At 45.6% G+C, this 18,011-nt stretch overlaps 2 protein-coding genes across 2 annotated transcripts in view; one reads left to right on the forward strand and one right to left on the reverse strand.

Moving 5' to 3' along the window:
• Window positions 1–15,726, reverse strand: part of LOC119173018 (venom metalloproteinase 3) — a 122,119-nt gene extending 106,393 nt beyond the window's left edge. The window contains exon 1 of the mRNA XM_075893873.1: window positions 15,607–15,726. Coding sequence (XP_075749988.1) covers window positions 15,607–15,658 — 52 coding nt within the window. The 5' untranslated portion in view covers window positions 15,659–15,726. The remainder of the gene's footprint in view (window positions 1–15,606) is intronic.
• LOC142814036 (uncharacterized) lies at window positions 6,444–8,749 on the forward strand. The gene is made up of 2 exons (XM_075891980.1): window positions 6,444–6,781; window positions 8,051–8,749. Exons 1-2 carry the CDS (start codon window positions 6,629–6,631, stop codon window positions 8,747–8,749), a joined length of 852 nt encoding a protein of 283 aa, XP_075748095.1. The 5' UTR covers window positions 6,444–6,628.
• Window positions 15,727–18,011: the final 2,285 nt, after the last annotated feature.

Consider the following 18,011-nt stretch of genomic DNA (forward strand, 5'->3'; position numbering starts at 1 on the left):
ACACCTGGTCTGTGTGACAAGTTTCAGCCACACTCCACTGGGCCTTACATAGTTATCGAGCAGACTTCGCCCATTAATTATCGCATGACCCCACTTGTCGTCCCAACAGACCACCGTCACCACAACACAGAGATCGTGCACGTGTATAGCATGAAGCTTTTCAGGCGACATTTTCTGTCACATTGAATTGCTATGGCCGAGCCGGCCACTTCCATGTGGGGGAATAAGTTTGGCCATTCGTTATGCGCTTCTTTTTACTTATGCATTATCATAATCATCATTCTCCATCTGGCTCTTTGTTCTCATCTTCACTGGGTGTCACTACAATCATCATCGGGTGTGTGCGCGTTCGATCTCAGACTGGCCGTTCGCTGCTGAGCTCTTGGGCAGAATAAACTCTGTCTCAACCCAGACGTCATATATTTGTTCCATCAGCTTTCTACAATTATGAACTATAAGTTAGCCTACCTGTCCAACCTGTTGTGACTGTGTTCTATAAAACATTTTTTCTTTGCGGAAAAGCGCACGCACTCCCTTACAAGATTTTGCCAATTGACCGTCAAAATGTCATTAATTGCACGGGCTGTGTCATGCTAGAGTCAGAGAATTCCAAGGATTTATTTACTTCTGATTTGCTTCACTATGATTATATAACTAATTCTTGAAGTGCGCGTAGACTTGCCGAAGCTGCAGTGTGAAACCGTTGAAGGGACACCACAAAAGGCAGTGGTGGAACTGTTTGGTCCAAGGGAAGCGTTCGGACAAAACTTTTAAAAGAGTCGTTTGTCAAAAATAGGAGACAGTGGGTTGTGACTGATTTAAACATGCCAAACGCTCACTCTTTGTTCGCTTCCTCCTCCACTCTGTCTAAGCCTTCAAAAAAGTTGGGTGAGTTGGTGCTTTAACATAAAAACCATCCTGAGGGTGCAACTCAACATCACCCAGAGGCGCCTATCTCTTAGGCCTTTTCTAAGTAGCATGGCTGAATGTGTGCCACTGGTCCCGGAACATTACGACATCCCTTCGCAATCTTCACTCCTTCTTCTCCCACAATTAAAATTTATTAGATTTTGAGGTCCTCTTGCCTTGTTTTCTTTGATCTCGCTTGTGGTCTCAATGCTGAGGTGCTTTTTTTCTTACCGAGCTCCACGCAATACTATTTTAGTGGCAACTGAATGACCATCTATTCTCCACTGTGATTGCGCCAGCAAATTGTTTATCTCTGGCGAAACGTTCTGCTTGAATTGTACGTGGGTATTCTACGCGATAGTCAAGCATTGACCTCCATGGTCATGGCAGAAGAAACCTTTACACGTGTTTGAGCGAGGAGTAAAGTCAGCGGTTTGAAAACGTTGGGTGGCATAAATGTACTATTCTACCACTATCGAAATTCCTTAGCAAGTGGGGCAAGTGGGTGGTTTGAAGCTATGCACCCCATACAATAGGCGCATACTTATTTCGTCATCATGATCATCGGCCAGCGCAAAAACCCTATCTCCCTAGCAACCAACCACAAAGTTGCATACATCGCCTTACCGACACGTAATGGTTACATTGCACTTTGGCGTAATGATGACGCATGTGATGTTGAGACAACTGCTTACTGTTAGGTGCTCTAAAGTGTTGTGAAACAGGCTCCAAGAATTCGAGCGCTCTAGCTAACGCCCCGGCTTGAGCACATGGTGGTATCTTTTCCAATTACTCCAATCAAGTAGGCCTTTGCATCTTTAATGTTGTGGTAAAATGCTATTACGCGAAATACTGGCTCTACCACGCTTGACTACAAAAACGTGAAAATGCAGATAAACTTCTCCGTGCAGTATTATTCTGATGAGCTTGAAGCAGCAAATATTTGTTGTGATATTTCAGTTGATTTGAAAGAAATTGATTTCACCAACGGTATACACCACTTAAAATTAGCCATCGCGTTCATAAAGCAACAAGGAAAGTTTACGTTGCGGATGCTTTCAGCTTAATTTGAAACTTTACACCTTTCTTGAAGTGTGCTAGCGCATTGATAAAGGTACCTACAATGTCTTAGAACAATACCAGTTTATTGAAGCCCGATGATTACAAAGATCAAGTGAGATAGTTAGCATTCACTGAGCGGAAACAGTAAGTCGGTATGGATAGTGGCTGCAGGAACGCCTCGGAATGGGAGTGTTTTGTGTTGTTGTTGTTATTTTCTTATACACGATGTTTCACCAGTAGTGAATGTCAGATGAACATCTTCTACCGCAATGAATTGTTGAAACAAAATATTCAAAGATGCAAATTACGTACAATTGGGCTTAATGGGTCTGGATAAACGTATCTAACAATAGTGCGGTCGAAAAACTCTCTTTACTACTAGTTCCCTTATTACCGTATTTCTAATTCACTCAGACAGTCGCCAATTTCTAAGTTATTTAAGCATCAGTAACAGTATGGTAGCATATGAAAAAAAACTGTCATGAATTATTAGAATTCGTTGACGATGCTTCGAAAAATAAAAAAAAACAATAGATGATGTACGTCAGCCACATTGGTGTGGCTTCGATTGCCTTATTTTCTTTTCTGCAGAGCCAGCAGCAGTTGGCAGTCACTTCAATATCATTAACAGTTACAAATTTATCTTTAACTCTAGACATAGCAGGCCATTTTAAATATAAAAAATGGGGTAATGTTAGTATCGTCAAACTGCGTGGTCAGCTTCACAAAAAGTGCAAGGCTGAATTACAGCAGGGCTCCTAGTTGTCCAGCTAGCGCTGGTTTGAAAAGTTAGTGCTGGCTTACACTACATTGCTGCTATGTGTGTATAAATTGCATAAAATTTCTAACGTATTGCTAATCTACCGTAGGTTATTGCTAAATTTTGTAACCAATCAACTATTGTTAAGGTTTGATTTGCCATATTTCGGCAATCATGTGAAGTCCTTCAGTCTGAGTAGTTCCATCACACATATTTAGGTTCACTTACACATAATTCTTTAAATCAGCTGCAGTCTTATCTAGGAATAATTGAGTTTTCTGTGTGTAAAATTGAACAATTTCAATCAATATACACACTACTACTTAGTTTCGTTCGGAACATACTTTCACTAACTTAATTCTTAGTTCATCTTATTTGAGCTAAATAGGCCTTAGAAAAATTATTCCTAATTATATACGGCTCCATTACCACACTCGAGAATGCCCAATTGTTTTACACACACTTAGCATTGCTCCGCTGGGATCATCTAAGGCTAACATTGCTAAGGCCGATAGCGTTAGACAAAGTAGGATTGACATTATTAGGCTAGTTAGCTTCGACCGAAGTAAATTATAGTAACTTATCTAGGCTCAATTAGACCTAACTATACTAGCCTAGTATAACTTGCTCATGGCAGTTTTAAAGAGGCTGGACATTCAAAAGAAAAGCTAAGGTGAGTTTCTGTTCACGCCATGTGGCCTACACTCCTAAGTCAGGTGCCGGATAACGAATGGCACACAAGCGGCGCACTTCTGCGTACTGACTAAAATCCTGTCTATAGGGAGCCCAGCAATAAAAATATGCTTGACATCCACGTTTCATGGAAGTCATGCATACAGAGGGTAAAAGCAGGCACAAGAAGGGAAAAAAAGAAACGGGGAAGAGCCGCCGTCTGCGTCGCGCCAGCCTTTCGCCAGGACACGGCATCAACTTATCCAGAACCGTTCAGGCACAAGCGTGAGCGCGGAAAAAAGCGCTCACGCTTGTGAGCGCTTTTTTCTGCGCTCACGTGAGCGCTGAGGCGTATTTTATTAGAAAACATGGTGACGGATGCGTGAGCCAACCTTCGGTGGCCTTGCATGACAAAGAGTTTGCGCTTTTAGATAAGGGTTAGCCATTTTATCATTGTACTTTCTTTTTATCAAACCCTTCCCCAGAACATGTCACGTTGCTCACGTTTGCTGTTAATAGATTGCCTGTTGTATATATTATCATGTGTGCTGCGAATAATAAAATTCATTTGGTAGTCAGCGCTCGTGTTGTCCTCTTTGCTTTCCTTGTCTCGCCTTTCGTTTCACTTTTCTTCTAGCACCTTCGTGCTCGCGCTGCTGCTCTTATTATCATGAATTTCTATTCATCAGTTGTCGAGGTATGACGCCGGGTCATGCACTAAATAAAATACTACTAGTGCATGCGTGAGACCTTTCTGAAACACTGGCCTATGTATGTTGATGCTCATGTTTTACCAAACAAGTTGAACTGGGGATTTTTAGGAAAGCAGGACAAAAAAGAAACTAACCGAAGGTCGCGAGACTGAAAAAGATCAAAATTGAAAATCGATTGGTCGATCTTTGATTAGTGGTTGCGTAATTTGATGATGAACATCAAGTACAGAAGTCAGAAGTCAGGTGCAGAAGTCAGCAGGAAAGCCCCGCCGTGGTGGTCTAGTGGCTAAGGTACTCGACTGCTCACCCGCAGGTCGCTGGCTAGAATCACGGCTGCGAGAGCTGAATTTCCGATGAAGGCGGAAATGTTGCAGGCCCGTGTGCTCAGATTTCGGTGCACGTTAAAGAACCCCAGGTCGTCAAAATTTCCGGAGCCCTCCACTAGGGCTTCTCTAATAATGATATGGTGGTTTTTAGACGTCAAACTGCACATATCAATCAATCAATCGAAGTCAGCAGTATAGCGTGTGTCACCGCCATTTGCTCCCTCTTTTGAATATTAAGTACAGTTCTCATATTCCGGCATGAATTTGTAACAGTGAACCACGACCAAGACAAATAGTGTACTGCTGTGGAGATAATGCATTATCTATAAACATCCCCATTTTCGAAAGAGCAACTGCTAGCAGTAACAATGAATATTTTAAAGTTCGTTCTGCACCATTTCTTGGCCCCACCTGCGCGCCAACGTTCGCGAAAGAGATGTGCCCAGGCAAGATTTATTTGGAGGGAGACCGACCTGTCCGTCGCTAATTTGTGTACGTCGTACTTGACCTTGGCACGCGTTTTGACATTCACTTGAACAGCGATGTGATGCTAAATAAGGGTAAGAGTAGCCACTCCCTATAAATAAGATCAGTAAAAGGCAGTAAATGAGTAAAAAGCTCTCTATTTAGCGAAATCATGCGCATAAATTCTAACTGCATAAATAAGTAATCGTTGAAATGCTAAAAAGGTGCTGCTGCCCCAACGTACAGCTCGCGGCGGTTCGCGCGTACGAAATGCAAATGTTAGAGTAGGCACGCTAAAATATTCATTCAACGTTTACGTACAAAAGCGCATTGTCTTCAAAAAGCTTGATTGATTGATATGTGGGGTTTAACGTCCCAAAACCACCATATGATTATGAGAGACGCCGTAGTGGAGGGCTCCGGAAATTTCGGCCACCTGGGGTTCTTTAACGTGCACCCAAATCTGAGCACACGGGCCTACAACATTTCCGCCTCCATCGGAAATGCAGCCGCCGCAGCCAGGATTGTCTTCAAAAAAAAAAAAAAAACCTGAGAATAGGCTGCTGTCACTGACACTCGTGTACCTCCCGACACAAATAAGTCAAATTTCTGGCAGCGCACGCACGTGCGAGAAACATATGCAGGTTTCGACAGTCGAACACAGCCTCGTCCGCGAATTTCAGGGAGCGCAACACCCGGAGTTCACGGGGAAGCACTAAAGCGACACACAAACACACGTTAATCGTTCTTGCGGAACGGCGCACCATGAACCATAGTTCGAACCGAAAGCACTCACCGTGGTTGTCTCGAATTCGTGAAGGCCTACAAACTATTCGCTGATCAAATGCATGCACATGGCACAAAAACAGTTCAAGGTTCCGCAGACGGTTTGAAAAAAAAACAATTTGCTAATTATATACCCCGCAAAAAGACTCGCCATCATGCGATGGCACTCTGGTGCAATAGGTAAGACAGCTGCTTCACGTGCACGCGGTCCTGAGTTCGATTACAGGGCTGTGCTTTGCATGCTAATCTCGCAAATATAGAGAATTGTGATACTAACTGTTTTCTAATTACTTGTAGTGGTAATGACTGCTGCATTCCAGGCGAGAAACCGGTCTGAAAAGCGTAAAATTATGCTTTTCTTACGCCACCGCATCAGGGCCGAGCCGCTATCTAAAGTCACGCCTACACTTTAAGGCGAAATTACCCCAAAAAACAGTAACGGAGCCCAATAGGCGTACGCGATGAACGGATAGACCATTAAGGAGCTACCACAGAGAAAAGCGTGCGGCGCGAAACCCCTTAGTCTCCACTAGGGATGAACCGCCCGGGCATTGCAGGCAGCGCGAAAAGCGTTGCCAAGGTGACCCCCCTTCTTCTCCACAGAACCAGCGCCCTCTTGAACGGGATCAGGCCTGTCTGCTCCTCCGGTCGTGGCCTGTGACGTCACTCAGTTTTGACCTACGGTTTCCGCCAAGTGGCTAAAAAAAAGTTCGCGCTGCTGTGCCAAGAGGGCGCTGGCTGTGCCGCGCCGTTCGAGTTGGCCGGCGTGCTAAGCCTGGCGAGCCGTTGACGTGGTGTGGTGGTGTCTTTTGTTGTTACGCTGTTGTGGTGTTTCTGGCGGCCTGAGAAGAGGTGTTTGTCTGCATATGTGAAAAGCTGCGTGATGGTGTGATGTGCTTGGTCGTTAACCGAATGTTCGCCTGCTAACTGTCGTAATGGGGCGATGCTGCGTGCCGAATTGTCGCGGGAACTACGACACCGGACCAAAAGTTCGAGTGTTCTCGTTCCCCAAGGATGCCCGACGAGTGGTATGGGAGCGTGCCGTTCGTCGAGATGACGTCGATATTCGTTCTCTCCGCGATCCAAAGGTATGTATACGTTTTCATTACTCGCTGTTGAGTAATTTGTGCTTTGTTATGTTTCCGCGTGTGTTCATTGCCGCGTGTGTTCATTTCTGTGTTTAACCATTCGCTTTGGCTTTGCCGCTTTGTTGTGATGGGAATTCCGCCATGGCTATAAGGTGGCCCGCATGTTTTAAGTGATGTTCTTCCTAGAAGCGCCGGGACGCATTCTAAGTTCACGCAACGCTCGACTTTGCTGTTTGTTCTCACTTATACTTGCTCTCCAGTGCACCGTCGAGAAATTTCGATGATGCAAGTATTAAAACGCATGCGGGAAATGGCTGGCACTCGTTCTCGCCGAGTGCGTTGTCGTTCATTTCTTTAGGAGTAACTCGTGAACTTCACTGGCCGAGTTCATTTCTGTTCACCTTTCTGCTTGCCTGTTTCCTAGCCGGCCGTTCTGCAGCGTGACATCTATGTGTAAATATGTTTTTGAAGGGGTCATATGCGTCGTTAGAACGAAGGTGCGCAGGAAAAGGAAAAAGTCTGTGGAAGGACAACAAGTTGCATCAAAGAGCGTGTTGTTTTATTTGTACACACGTTATCACTCAACGTTTCGTGATGAGTATTTGAAAGATATCTCACAGCACACTTTCTTGGATTCTCTATATTTTCTTTGATTGCTATGCAATTATCTTGAGAGCTGTCGTTGAAATTTCGATGTTGCCGCAGGGCACCACGCACTTCTGTAACAGCTCCGACTTTTAATTGAGAAATATGAGTGCCGTAATCACATGAATTCATGTGTTATTTATTGCTTGATGCTGCACCCGCGACTTTCTTGCGCTTTTGTAATTGCATGCCCATCGCGCTAGCCGCTTCCGTTACTTTGTTTCCTTGAAATGACCCGCCATGGTGGCTCAGTGGCTAAGGCGTTGTGCTGCTGAGCGCAAGGTCGCGGGTTCGATTCCCGGCCGCGGCTGCCGCTTTTCTGAAGGAGGCGAAAAGCAAAATGATAGTGTGTACGAGACTTAAGCGTACGTTAAAGGTCCCCATGGGTGGTCAAAATTGACCTGGAGCCTTCCACTGCGGCGCGCCTCATCGCCTAGCTGTGCAGTTTCGGTGTGTTAAACCCCGTAATCAATAAATTTCCTTCAGATGTCTGCTGGTGCCTTTCATTGATATGTGCATGTCTGTACAGAGCTAAGATTTCCGTATTTTCTAGCCAAGTAAATGAGGGGGATATGAAGGAGAAAATCTCTAATAATGCATTTTATTTTTGTCAATGGTGTGCAGGTATGCGAGCTCCATTTCAAGCCTGAATACTTGAGGACGACCACCACATACACCGATCCTAGAACCGGCAGGAAAATAGAAGCTGCCATGGGTGCCACTCGGCTTACTCCGGACGCAGTGCCGACAATCTTTCGAAATTCCCCTGCTTACCTGAGCGACTGCGCACCAGTGCGCGAGGAGCCCGAGGAAAAGCGGAAACGTCGCGAAGCATCGCATCTGGAGGAAGCTATTCGACAGTCCATTTCTTCGCACGAAGAAGAGGACCGCCTAAATAAGCTGCAGTCATACGAGGATCTTGTATCGCAACTACAACGCGTCGACCTCTCCAGCTACTGGACAGCAGTACAAGCAGCAAACGCTGTTATGTTTCTTCATGTAGAGGGCGAAGATCCACCAGAAGTTGAAAGATCTGTGGTTGTCAGCAGGAACATGGAGGTTACGGCTTTCTGGAGGAAGGCGAAACTACCTGGGAAAGATCTCCTCATCCCATCTAGACTGGGGGATCTGCGCTGCCTGCAGACCGCACTAGACAGTGTGAGACGTTTCAGGGGCCCAGACGTTTGTGTAAAGGATGACAAAGTGAAGGCAACTTTCAACTTGTTGTTCTCCTTGCTGGACAGCCTCAGTTCAGATGATCTTTTGCCGCAGGAGAAAATAGAAACCCTTGGATTTATCAAGGAACAGCTTGAGCTACTGTAGAAAAATGACCACTCAGTGCGGTACTCTGCTGACCTTTTGATATTTTCTAGCATTTTGTACACTATTTCCGCACACGCCTACAGATTCATTCGCAGCGCTGGCAAGGTAGCACTGCCACATTGATCTACGCTCGTGCGAATCTGTTCGCAATATAACGTGAACCCTGCAAATGAGCAGGACGATGAAGGGTTTTTACGTTATGTGAAGAAGCGATCAAGTCTTCTCAAACCACATGAAAAGATTGTGACTCTAATGGTGGATGAAATCCACATTCAGCCATACTTTTAATACAAAGGTGGCTGCGTGACAGGGGCGGCTGCTAATTCGGAAGAAGCAGCCAAAACTGCTCATGTTTTTATGATACAGTCCTTGCTATCAGCGCACAAGGATGTCGCTCACATTCTGCCAGTGGCTAACATCGAAGCAGTTGAACTGCATGAGGCCCTGAAAAAGACAATTCTAGAGCTGGAGAAAGCAGGGCTTACTGTCATCGCAGTAATCACAGACAACAATTCGATAAACAAAAAGGTGATGTCCTTTTTTTCTAAGACGCGAACAGTTGACATTGTGTACCCCCACCCAGCAGACAATTCAAGACCCCTTTTTTATGTGGTAGATCCTGTACACCTTCTAAAATGTGTAAGGAACAACTGGTTGAACCAAAAAAATCCTGGTACGTGCATCTTTTTCCCTGAATTTCCCAGCACTTCCTCGTTAGTTCGGGTAAACGGAGCTTCTTTCAAAGCTCTTCGGGACCTGCATGCTTCTGAGCAACACAGTGTCTCAAAGTTTGGCTATGGATTGAGCTATAAATCACTGCATCCATCCAACATTGAGCGCCAGAACGTGAAGCTTGCTTTGAAAGTTTTCAGTTCATTTGTGGTGGAGGCGCTAAAAATTCGTGGAAACGAACTCAGTTTGAACTACGCCGCGGGGACAGCGCAATTCATTGACCTAATTTTGAAGTGGTGGCATATTGTCAATGTAAAAAGCCCCTCAAAGGGCCGGCGCCTCAGAGATGCGCTTCAGGATCCAGTAAGGAGTTTGAGTGACAAGCAGATCGAATTTCTTAACAATTTCGTAGACTGGTTGGACACGTGGCGAGACATCAGGATGGATACCGGGGCATTAACCACAGAAACCCATGCAGCGCTGCGGCTTACTTGTTACTCGCTTGTCGAACTGTGCCGGTACTGTCTTGAAGAACTGAATTTAAACTATGTCTTGCTGGGTAAATTTCAGACCGACAGTTTGGAGGAAAGTTTCGGACAGTATCGTCGGCTCTCTGGAACAAATTACCACATATCAATACAGCAAGTATTCGAGTCAGAAAAGAAGCTGAGGCTACAAGACAGTTTGGTTTTGCCCGATATGCAGGAAATACAGAAGCCATGTGCTATAACATTTGACGGAGCTCAACTGGCACAGGAGTACGGTGTTAAGATATCAGACTGTGATATAAAAAATAGGGAGTCCAATTTGGCAGTAATTACGTACATTGGAGGATTTTGTGCACACGCCGCGTTAAAGAAGCTGCCTTGTGAGTATTGTGCCATGAATATTACATCTCAGGACCGGGAAATTCAGCTTGAGAGAAATGTCCTGATTGAAAACCTCTCGAGAGGCGCTCTGAAGTTTCCCCAGCCGACTGTCATTAATGCAGTTCTACACGCCCACATTGTCTTGGAACAGCTTACCAGCAAAGAGAATGCCTCACGTTTTCATGCAACTCCTAAACAGAGGGAGGTCCTTGTGTCTATCACAAGGCACCTTTGCGAATGTGAGGATTTTGATGTCTGTACCAATGGTCATCACCCTGACACTGTGCTGACTAATATACTTGTGGCAGCAGCAAACACCCTTCTGAAAAACTACGTTCAGATGAAGACAGATATTTTGAACACTAAAAATAAACGCAGTCACAGCAAAGGAAGCTGGAGAAGTTTTCAAAATGAACAGGAAGTTTCTGTGCGTTCTATGTACATTGCAAATGTGAAGAACACAGCTTTTTTCTTCAAAAACTCATTTATGCTTTTCTCATACTGTGAAGTTACGTTACTGTAGTGTTCATAGTCTCTGCACAACAGGGTATTTTACCGTACACGCCAATGAAAGCCCTCGCCATTCATAATGCTTACTATGGCGGTTACTGAGAAGCGTGTATCACCTGTGTCTGCCTGCACGGTTGCTCGAGGCTTTATTATCATCTTCGCCATTTTATTGTTCTCGAGTGGTCTGCAACATATTGCTTAGTAAATCAATGATTTGTTTCTGTACTTACTGTATGCCACCTGGTTGCCTCATTTCAGTGTTTTGTATATTGCGCTGGAGTGTTTTGCATTGCAATGCTTAGTATACTAGCGATTGATAAAATTAGTTGCGAGTGTAGCAAGTGCGTGTTTTCTTCGTTCCCTTAAGAGTTTTCATTCAGAGGGCTCTGCTTCACCTATATGGCATGATGATCAATAATGAACTCGACCAGCTTTGAACCTGATTGTGTTTTTGTCACGCGCCATCTATCTGTATCATTGCGAGCACAGCATGTGTCTGTAATGACCAATTAGATATAACTTGCCGTATGATCAACCTCGCCGGCGTTATCGCTATTTCGAATTTTCATGCTCTTTGTGATTATTGTGCGCAACACTATTATTTATAGTCTGTACATAAGGAAACCGAAAAGCATGTACTTCTTTGACAAAGGCTGGGCCAAAAGATGAAATGTTAGTAAAATGAATGTGCAAATCCAATGTCCGTCGTACTCATTTCTCTTCATTATAAACTTCCGAGGCCGACGTCATTTTGTTGTTGCCACCGCTATGTGTATAAGTGAGAACGAACGTTAAAGCGTCGTGGCTTGCTTAAAGCAGCGCTGATTACAGTGCAAAATGCAAAATAAAGCGGTCACATATGTGTAACTCCAAGCGATCGTTTGTTTCCGCGGTAGGCGACGAGACGCGCCGCCCGCGTGGCTCGGTCAACACGCGTGACGTCACAGCGGCAGTGAGCAGGCCTGAACTTTTTTTTTTAGGTGGCATTGAGAGAACACATGTCCTTCTCCTCCTCTGCTGGCTCAGTCTTTCCCCGTATTTTGCCGGTGGCGGTTGCGCAGCGGCGCGCTCGGAGTGCTCGACCACGGCCACCTAGATTCGACGATCTAATAACTACGACGTTGTGCTTGTGTGTACGCCTGGATGAGCGTGGGCTGCTGCTTTAGCGTTTCGCTGAACCCATGAACTCCGGAACAAGCCTCGACAGGTCCCCATGCCGCGCTGTAAATCTCTGGCTTCAAGATAGTCATGACCAACACATGACAGCAATAGTTGGGAAGATCAATATGGCGGCCGAGAAGAGCAGGCCTATCGGATATATACTTCAGTCCTACTCAGGGCAGAAAACAGCGCTGGATTCTTAGGCAAGTAGGTTATCATTCTTTATTCTACTCTACTTGTCGCGTGTGCGACACGGATTGTGCTTGCTCGGTCCTGTTGTATATCGCACGCACGAAATGCATCGCGAAGCTCAGCTTCGGCGTCTGCAGTTTGCCTGTGCTTTGCGAACGCCTGGGAATTGGCCACCATTGCCGCCAGCCGCCCGTACGCTCGTTCATCGAGTGCTCGCCTGTCTTCGCCGCCGCGATGAACTCCGTGCTGATGATATTGGGCTGAAACATCGCCGCTGTGTTGGGAGTCGTCGAAAACACGTTGAGGGTTCTCGTGAAGACCTTGGTTGTAGCATGTCGCGCGCTGTAAGTGCACCAGCACGGGCTGGCGGGGCTTTCGCTAGCGTCGGAACTCACTGAAAATTGGTCGCCATTTCAGTTGGCTTGCCCGTCAGTCGGTCGCAAGCAGCTCGGCGCAGTCCGTTGGCTGCAGCGGCGGACCCTCGTTTGCGCGCTGAACTCGCTCGTGTTTGTGGAAAAGGGCCGCATTACTGTCGATTTTTTCGGCGCTAGCTCCATAGCAGCTCGGTGCTGTTCGTGGCGGCGGCCAAGCATACGCTTGCTCTCCTGTTGGAAGTTCGCTGGCGGCTGACACTCCGCGTGCAGTGCCGTGTTTCGTCTCGCATTTGCTTGCTCGAGCTGAACGACGTCACTTGCTTAGGACTTGCCGACTTGTTAGCGGCACGGTGGTTCGTGGAGTTGTGACTGCGGCCGCCGCTGCTAAGCTGTTGCGCTACAGGGATCGAAATGAGTATTTGGCGATGTGTTACATCACGGTGAAATTATTAGCATGTCATATCTCACATATGTTTTCATTTTACCTTGCGCGTACTTCTAATATTCATTTGTATACATCCTCTGTCACGTGTGACTCACTATTTTACATACTTCTTGTGCAGCCGTGGATACACACCATGCTGAAGACTGTGCGCTGGCGGCTGTGGTGCCCGTCATTTATCTCTTTCGTCAGAGCAGCTTCAGATGTACTTTGTGAGATGTGAAGGTAAAGTTATTTGAGTGACATATTTTAACGCTTGTTTTATATTAACGTGCACGTACTTATCACATGCGTGAATCTTTATCTTCGGTGACGTGTGCCTAACTATTTTTACTATATTATTTTAAGTGCAGCCGTGGGAACACAACAGGTAGAAGGCAGCGTGCGCTGGCGTCGGCAATGCCGGTCATCTATCGCTTCCGTTGGAGGAGCTCCCCAAGGAGTGAAAAAGATTAGACAATGAGACTGAACTTCTACACTTCACCATGAATTCACTTAAAAATAATGGGGAAACTTCATGTGTATGTAGAAAAATAAAACATTTCGATGTCTCACTTTTGTCTGTCGTTGTTGCCGTGACTGCGAAAGCAGTTACACATAGGTTGCTAACTACTTTTTCGCGTGTTCTTTTCTGCGGAATTTGTTGGTCACTGCGCAGAAAAACAGGCGAAAATAGTACTCGGCCTAGCGGAAAATAAACAAAAAACAGTGTTTGAACTGGGGACGAAAAGCTCATCCGATTGGAGTATTTGAGTGGATCAACCATTCGTCCGGCAAGGTGCAACTGTTCGGCCTAACGTTTGCCTGGTAAGGTGTAAATGTGGGGATTAACAGTTGCTCTATAAGGTGCAACTATGAGAACTAAATGTTAGTCCTTCGGGGTAAACTGTGGGACTAACGGTTACTTACTAAGGTGTGAATGTGAGAACTAAATGTTACTCCCTCTGGGGACTAACTTTTAGACCCGGTGCCGTTAGTCCTTAAAGAGAATAATGGTTGTGGCAGGCCCATTAGTCCCCAAAAGGACGAACCACTCACCCTTTCAACACCCTTTTGCCTTAGAATGTAACCGCAGGCCGTATCTTGCAAAAAGAATTTTGACCTAAAATCCTGGCTAATCTTTGTCCTGGCTATTCTGAAGGCCACTTCAAATCGGGCCGGTTTCTCTGCAACACGGCTACGGAGCCGCCTAGAAGCGGCGATAATTTTACTTGATTTCCTGCCCGTGGGCATGTAGTCTAGCCAGGATTTGACTTAGAGTGTACCAAAAGGCTTGAACAACTTTGCCATCAAGAGAGTAAATTACATATGGGCTTGTACATTAAATGGGGAAACGCTGACATATAGGGTAAGGATTAGGAGGCAAGTCCGGCTTTTGCAAATGACGGCTATTCCCAACAAGAGGTTCCCCAAGAGCTTTTTTACCAAGATAGCTTTAGAGAGATTGTGTCGCAGAAACCCCGCCGTCGGCGTCGACCTCGTTGATTGTGAGCGAAAAATTGTCTGTGCGTCTGTGACCGAAAAAGCAAGTAAGAGAGATCACGGCGGGAGGCCGCTACTCGTCCACGCGTGCGCACGCGATCACGCTGAAAAAGCCGCGCATTCGAAGAAAAAAAGTGCTCAAGATCACGAGGTGCAGCGGTTTCTTTGTCCCTGCTCCACCTTCCTGCTTAGCTTCCAGCGCTTTCGTCGGGACGAGAGGAGAGATACTGCAATCGCAGCATACGACAAACCTTTGTAACTCCACTCGCACTAGACGAATTTTTAAAATTTTTGTGGCGTTGAATTCGTGGAACCATAAGTACTGCTATAGTGAATTCATTCCACAGTTACTAAATAAGTATTTCAGAGCGCCTTTAACGTGTTTTGTTTGACAAGTAACGCGACAAAAACGAGCCAATTCGGCAATTTGTTGGCCCATTTCTGAAGCCTCAAACTGCGTCAAAAAAGGACAAAATAGTGCAGCCATTGCCGCTAAAAACACACAGGAACTTTCAAACAGCTCTAAAATGGACAACTTTGTCCATCCAGCCGAAAACATATCAGGCCTTTCCAGAGGCATCGATCAAGCAAACAGCAAACGCTATATATTGTGCTGCTATCTGTGAGGCATTGTGAGACTCTTTATGGTCTCCGAGATGGCGAGCGCATGGCGTGTATCTTGGAGGCCATGCGACTCCTGCTTTAGATCAAAAACCTGTACGTATCATTAACGCGCACGCGCTGATGCAATCTACTGTGTGCGTGAGTGTGTGCGAGTATGCGTGTTTATGTAACAAAGATAATATTAGGTGTGCACTTGAAGGTTGAAGGGCGCATTAGGGGCCACATTTCAATACCGCGTTCTAGTTTTAAATGTGAAGCTTGAGGATCCCTAATTTATTACACGTTCGTTCTTGAAATCGCACAAGTACCCTTACCTTTTCTTCAAACATACTCAAAAATGCCAGAATAACGCTCGCGTAGGATTGAGTTACCTATGCATTGCCTGCTGATTTAAATTAATGAACAATAACAAAACATATTGTTGGCCGCAGAGCTTATGATTTAACAGAAAAAACGTGACAATTGATTAGCCTGTCAATTGTTGTTGCTAAGTGATAGAAGCGAATGTTATTTGAAAAATACTTTTCTTACCCGTCATCGCTAAAGAGAAGGTGAAACTGCAGTGTATAAGCGTAAGAAACATATTAGTCACGATCTCGCTCCAAGATAAAGTGGACGCGCGCGTCTGCTTCAGGTTGCAATAAACTAAGTCTAGAGGCAGTTTCCTTAATAAAAGACTGTGAAACCTTTGGTGGTCCCTGTACTTCTGCGATAGTTAGCGGACATTTAGTGCCCTTCATGGGTCATTTAATGTGACTTAAATTGCAATACTTGAAGGTTGCTTTAAGGTGCGCCACTGACTCACAACCTTTGACGTGTAACGTGTTTTTGCGAAAGAAGCTTTTACTTCTCAAAACACCGTTATCAGCCTGCAAAAAGTGACGCAAGTTTCATCAAGTAGCCTGCGCTGACCGATGCATGTTTTAGAAGGTTGCGCGGAAACGAGGAGGCGGCCACTTCATACCGAATCCTGCCGCGAGCTTCTGTCAGGAACTCCTCAAGCTGTTGTGGCAATTTCAACGGTAAAACTCGCTAATCTTGCGAAAAACAAATTGGCATAGCGTTCACATTCCGTGAAAACAACCGTATCAAGCTTTACTTGCAGGGCAGGCTTTGAATTATCTTTTTTTGGAAAGGCCTTTTATAGGGATATTTTCGTTGTCTAGAACACTTTATATATATTTTAACTGGCTGCATGGCTGTTATGCTCTATATTGACATAGGCTACCGGCTGTTTTGTTTATATTTTTAATCAAAGGGAAAAAGATTTATGGAATTAGGTCATATTCCTCGCACCTCCATTTTCCTCCTAATGCGAGTTTTCTCATGTACCACTGCAAGGTTCTTTTTATCTTTTTTCTAAGCAGGAAAGTATCGTCATTAACTCGCTTCACTAAAGACTACACTATCTTTGAGTGGAAGGACGAACAGCAAGCTGCGTTTAATAAGGAATGAAGTCCACCAACATTCCAAACACCCCTAGTGCTTGCCCACTTCGACGAAGAAGCGCCAACACTGCTTCATACTGATGCTAGCAATGTAGGCTGGGGAGCTGTGCTTGTGCAGAGGTGCCCCGCCGCGGTGGTCTAGTGACTAAGGTACTCGGCTGCTGACCCACACGTCGCGGGTTCGAATCCCGGCTGCGGCGGCTGCATTTCCGATAGAGGCGGAAATGTTGTAGGCCCGTGTACTCAGATTTGGGTGCACGTTAAAGAACTTCAGGTGGTCGAAATTTCCGGAGCCCTCCGCTACGACGTCTCTCATAATGTTATGGTGGTTTTGAGATGTTAAAGCCCACATATCAATCAGCTTGTGCAGAGGCAAGAGGACATGAAACGAGTGGTCGCCTTTGCGAAGAAAACGCTGACATGCGATGCGGCCAATTATTCGACAACTGAGAAAGAATGTCTCGCCATGGTCTGGGCAGTGTTGGAATTCGGCCAGTATTTGTATGGCCGACCCTTCAAAGTTAATTATGACCATCATTCACACTGTTGAAAAGATCCAACCAGCCTAGTAGTGCGTTGTAATGTGAGGGTACAAGAGTTTGATGTGACGGTCATACACAAGTTGGCGAAGCGACATACGGACGCCAGCTGCCGCTCTTAATTAGCAGTACAGTCAGACTCTCTTTCTGACGAATAGTGCCTTCCTTGGTATTTTCGACATGTCCATCATTTCCGAACAACAACGTGGCAATTCTCAGTTACTTGACTTGATTTGTTACGTCGATGGGCGTTGTTTGAGTGCACCCAGAGTTTTTGGAAGAGCGTTATCGTCATTTTTTACGCAAAGGCTTGATCTACAAAAGAAATTTTGCATGCACTAGAGCTCCCGATTCGCTGGTTATTCTTGCACCCATTCGTACTGAAGTGCTTCAAGCATGTCACAAAGAGGCGACTTCTGGCCACTTATGCTACACTCGCATATCGGCAAGAGTGCATAAAGGGTACTACTGGCCACAACTCACAACAGCCGTCAAGCACCCCATTCATACTTGCCTCGATTGCCAGCGACCCAAATCATTTCCAACGAAACAAGCCGGTGAGCTGCAACCATTCAGGTCCCATATACACCGTTCTACCAGATTAAAATGAATCACTTCAGACCACTTCCTGCTTTTACTGCAAGGAACCGCTGGGTTATCGTCGCGATCGATTATCTTGCCAGGTACGGTGAAACTAAGGCTATTAAAGGCGTGGCCTTTAGATACCTGGGTAGTTCTGCAAATTCAGAAGGTGTGTTTTATACAATATCAGTCAGTCAGTCAACAACATCATTAAATGGTCCTGAGGAGTTTAAACCACCAGGGTGTCCTCGAGGGACATTCCAGCAGCCACTACTCTAGGTGACGCCCGAGTCGGGTTGGACACGTGGATGGCGTTCCGCCAGTTCCTGGGCCCTCTTAACTGTCTTTTGTTGGTTTCTGAGACTAG

Source organism: Rhipicephalus microplus, chromosome 4 (genome assembly GCF_043290135.1).
Source record: "Rhipicephalus microplus isolate Deutch F79 chromosome 4, USDA_Rmic, whole genome shotgun sequence".
In the NCBI taxonomy this organism is placed as follows: Eukaryota; Metazoa; Arthropoda; class Arachnida; order Ixodida; family Ixodidae; genus Rhipicephalus; species Rhipicephalus microplus.

Bases quoted from the DNA above. Each gene is read 5' to 3' on its own strand.
- LOC142814036 (XM_075891980.1), top strand. From the start codon at position 6,629: ATGGGGCGATGCTGCGTGCCGAATTGTCGCGGGAACTACGACACCGGA. The intron at 6,782-8,050 runs GTATGTATACGT...AATGGTGTGCAG, and splicing joins GTTCTCTCCGCGATCCAAAG to GTATGCGAGCTCCATTTCAA.